The sequence below is a fragment of the Lolium perenne genome, chromosome 3 (genome assembly GCF_019359855.2).
Source record: "Lolium perenne isolate Kyuss_39 chromosome 3, Kyuss_2.0, whole genome shotgun sequence".
Lineage (NCBI taxonomy): Eukaryota > Viridiplantae > Streptophyta > Magnoliopsida > Poales > Poaceae > Lolium > Lolium perenne.
This window is the reverse complement of record NC_067246.2, coordinates 236,851,517-236,855,087: the sequence shown is the minus strand read 5'-3', so window position 1 is coordinate 236,855,087 and position 3,571 is coordinate 236,851,517. Positions and strand designations below refer to the sequence as shown.

Sequence of the window (3,571 nt, the reverse complement as noted above, 5' to 3'; positions counted from 1 at the left end):
ATAACCTTCCTTTCCAAGCGTGCCTAAAGATCCCTCTCAACGAAGAAAAGTTGCATATTGTCTTGGTCCAAATTAAAGCGAAGAATGAGAAAGCAAGGCCGTGCGCAACATGACTTTGTTATTTGACAAAAGACCTCTCCACCATTTTCTCGACTTCTTTCTCGCGTGCTTTAGGTTGTGAGATAAATGATTTGGCAAGGTTCGAGAATAGTAGTGGGTTTATTCCAAAGCTTTGTACGGTCTCATTGAAACTTTGGACTTGGTCGAGGGAATCATCATCCCATAGGAGTAGAAGTTCTTCCGATTGCCGGGTGCTCCGCGAAGCTCGTCAGTCTTCTTACATGTGCCAAATCACATGTTAGATCACATTCTAGAATGTTTGGAGTGATCTCTGTATGCCAGTCATCTACCGCGTCCCAAAGATTAGAGTAAATCACGTTTTTTCTCGTGAGGTAGTATATATAGCAAATACAGAAAATACTGCATTGCGCGCGCCCGAGCGATCCATATGAGCCGAGTGAGAGCCGTACGTAGGCACCGGTGGATGGCATTGGCACACGTCCCGACCCCGCCACGACGGCCTGGCTCCATTGCCACCACACAGGCTACTACGGATGCGCCCAAGCTGCTCCAAAAGAGGAGCTCGCGACATGAAACGGGGCATTCGCCCAACCATCTGCAAGCCCCGATGCGATGAAACATAGAGCGAACCCAACCCTATCAACCTCCCGATTCATCTCTCCTCAACTCCGCCTTTCCCCACTCTCACTTGGCCCTGCCCCCACCCCCACCGCCCAGCCAGCCAGCCGCTCTCGCTCCATCCACCGGTAGCTGCTGATGCCCCCGGCCAGCTCTATATATACGCCACACTTCTTCCCCCACATGCACTCGCGCTTGCTAGCCTGCAGTACAAGTGTACACCTCCCCTGTTTCTCCCGCGCACCTCTGTTTCCACAGCGTCTCTGCTCCACTGCTCCTATACTCTCCTCTCGATCGCGCGTATCGTATTTCGCAGCACTAGCTAGCAGCATCAACCATGGTGGTTCTCGCGAGCACGCCAGCCGTCGACCAAATCCCGCTCCTCCGTTCCCCGGACCCGGGGGACTACTTCGCGGGCATGCCGGTCGTGGACCTCTCCAGCCCCGGCGCGCCCAGGGCCATCGCGGACGCGTGCTCACGCTTCGGCTTCTTCAAGCTCGTCGGCCACGGCGTGGCCCTGGACGCCATGGAGCGGGTCGAGGCCGAGGCCGTGCGCTTCTTCGCGCAGCCCCAGGCCGACAAGGACCGGGCCGGGCCGGCCTACCCGTTCGGGTACGGCAGCAAGCGCATCGGGCTCAACGGCGACGTCGGGTGGCTCGAGTACCTCCTCCTCGCCGTCGACGACGCCTCCCTCTCCGCCGCATGCCCCGTCCCTTCCCGCGCGGCCTTTCGGGCGGCGCTGAACGAGTACATCGCGGCGGTGCGCAAGGTGGCGGCGCGGGTGCTGGAGGCGATGGCGGAGGGGCTGGGCATTGCGCCCCTGGACGCCCTGAGCGCCATGGTGGCGGCGCAGGGCAGCGACCAGGTGTTCCGGGTGAACCACTACCCGCCATGCACCGCGCTGCAGGGCCTCGGCCACAGCGCCACCGGCTTCGGCGCGCACACCGACCCGCAGCTCCTCTCGCTGCTGCGCTCCAACGGCACCTCCGGCCTGCAGGTCGCGCTCCAGGACGACGGGCGCTGGGTCTCCGTGCCGTCCGACCGCGACGCGCTCTTCGTCAACGTCGGCGACTCCCTGCAGGTGCGTATATGCTTGTTCCTGGCTATGACACGTGACGCCTTTTCGCTCCTGCACGCGCTAGTTAGATTTTTCTTTCCGTCTCGCTACTACTTGCACATGTACTTTTCTCCTTTATTACTCTCTCTGCAACAAAATATCGCATCACAATAAGCCATGCTAAAATTCTGTGGATGCGATTAAACTGGAGCTAGTGCGCAAGTCAACTGGGAGCTCCATCGTGAGATCACAGCTGAAGCCGATGGAGGCCGGCCCTGTCAATTCACAGCCTACGTTCAGTTCAAATCATCACTAAAAAACGAACTAGTGCCACATCTCATCACTAATCACCCTCAACTACCAAATGATTGTTATTTGAGTGTTGGTACGGTTTGCACGGCATGAACAGGAGCAGGGGCGTTTGCCCTTGGTGGATAACCACAGAGGGACTCCCCAATAACCGCCGCCAATCGCATATCCGCCACACCAACACGCCCACGCCGCTGTATGATCAGTTAGGCTCATGAACTTGGCGTGATGGATGCATGGCATATTGGCATCTACCTACATCACCATGCCAAGACAACACAGTGCTCTGCACCCACCTGGATTGATATTTATCTTGATCTGATGTACAGCTTGTGTGTTAATCAGGTGCTGACCAACGGGAGGTTCAAGAGCGTGAAGCACAGGGTGGTGGCCAACAGCCTCAAGTCCAGGGTCTCCATGATCTACTTCGGAGGGCCGTCGTTGGCGCAGAGGATCGCGCCATTGCCGCAGCTGCTGGGCGAGGGAGAGCAGAGCCTGTACAAGGACTTCACGTGGAGCGAGTACAAGAAGGCTGCCTACAAATCAAGGCTCGGTGACAACAGGCTGGCCCACTTTCACAAGCACCAGGCATGACAGCCCGGTCCGGTGGTCAAGGAACAGCCTTAACAGCCCAGCCAGCTAGCTAAACAAGAGGATGAAGCTCCTAAAGAAACAAAGAAAGAAAGAAAAGAGAGCAAAAGGAAGAAGACGAGGATAATTTCAGGACATGTACAGCTGGGAGGGAAAGCTAAGCTAGCTAGATCTTTTTTTGTGTGCGTGTGTGCGTGTGTGCGTGTGTGTGCTCCTAGTGGCTAAAACATTTGCCTCTGGCATGTTTGGCGAGGTGGACTCCTTTCCTATCTGGGAATGCTGGACCAATGGTGAACAGTTAAGTTAACTCCTAGTTAATGATAATGATAGCCAAATACCGCTACTACTATAGTATAGCACACGATAACAATCAAGGCTTTGATATTTCTTTTCCTTTAACAATGTGTAATTGTGGTATCCGAACGTAGTTATGTGTGTATGGGGACCTTCTGTTTACTGAGCAGCAAATGATCCAAACTTTCTCTTTCGAGCAGCAGACTCATGCGCACGCACTCTTCGGTAGCTAGCGCGCAGTTTCAACGCGCCAGATGTCTCTTTTCTTAGGTCAGGTCTCTTTCTTCTAGTGTATAAATCGAATTGTGCCTTTGCAGCAGTTCATCGTTGGCAGTCTTAATTCTTACAAAATTTCATAGGCGCCCACGCACGCCAAACAGACTGAATGGGGGCGCCGCAAGGGTCGGCGTTTTTTGCGGTATCTCTGTCCATCAGAGTCCTAAAATAAAAAGTTTTAAATTCGACCTAAATTAAAATCTCATCCAAATTTTGTTTATATGTTTAAAGTTCAATGAAAACCAACTAAGTTTTAGCTAAAACCTAACAAGCCTACTCGCTGTTTTTTCCAAACGACCAATCATGGCCGGATTTCATTACCCATGGATAACGAAACATCGAAGC

General features: G+C 53.8%; 1 protein-coding gene across 1 annotated transcript; it reads left to right on the top strand.

The window, feature by feature from the left end:
• Positions 1 to 970: 970 nt before the first annotated feature.
• Positions 971 to 3,116, top strand: LOC127343937 (gibberellin 2-beta-dioxygenase 3). Its single transcript, XM_051370155.2, has 2 exons — positions 971 to 1,780; positions 2,411 to 3,116. Exons 1-2 carry the CDS (start codon positions 1,037 to 1,039, stop codon positions 2,657 to 2,659), a joined length of 993 nt encoding a protein of 330 aa, XP_051226115.1. The 5' UTR covers positions 971 to 1,036; the 3' UTR covers positions 2,660 to 3,116.
• The last annotated feature ends 455 nt before the right edge of the window (positions 3,117 to 3,571 follow it).

Coding starts and splice junctions, on each gene's coding strand:
- LOC127343937 (XM_051370155.2), top strand. CDS start 1,037: ATGGTGGTTCTCGCGAGCACGCCAGCCGTCGACCAAATCCCGCTCCTC. Junction 1,781..2,410: donor ACGTCGGCGACTCCCTGCAG/GTGCGTATATGC, acceptor TGTGTTAATCAG/GTGCTGACCAACGGGAGGTT.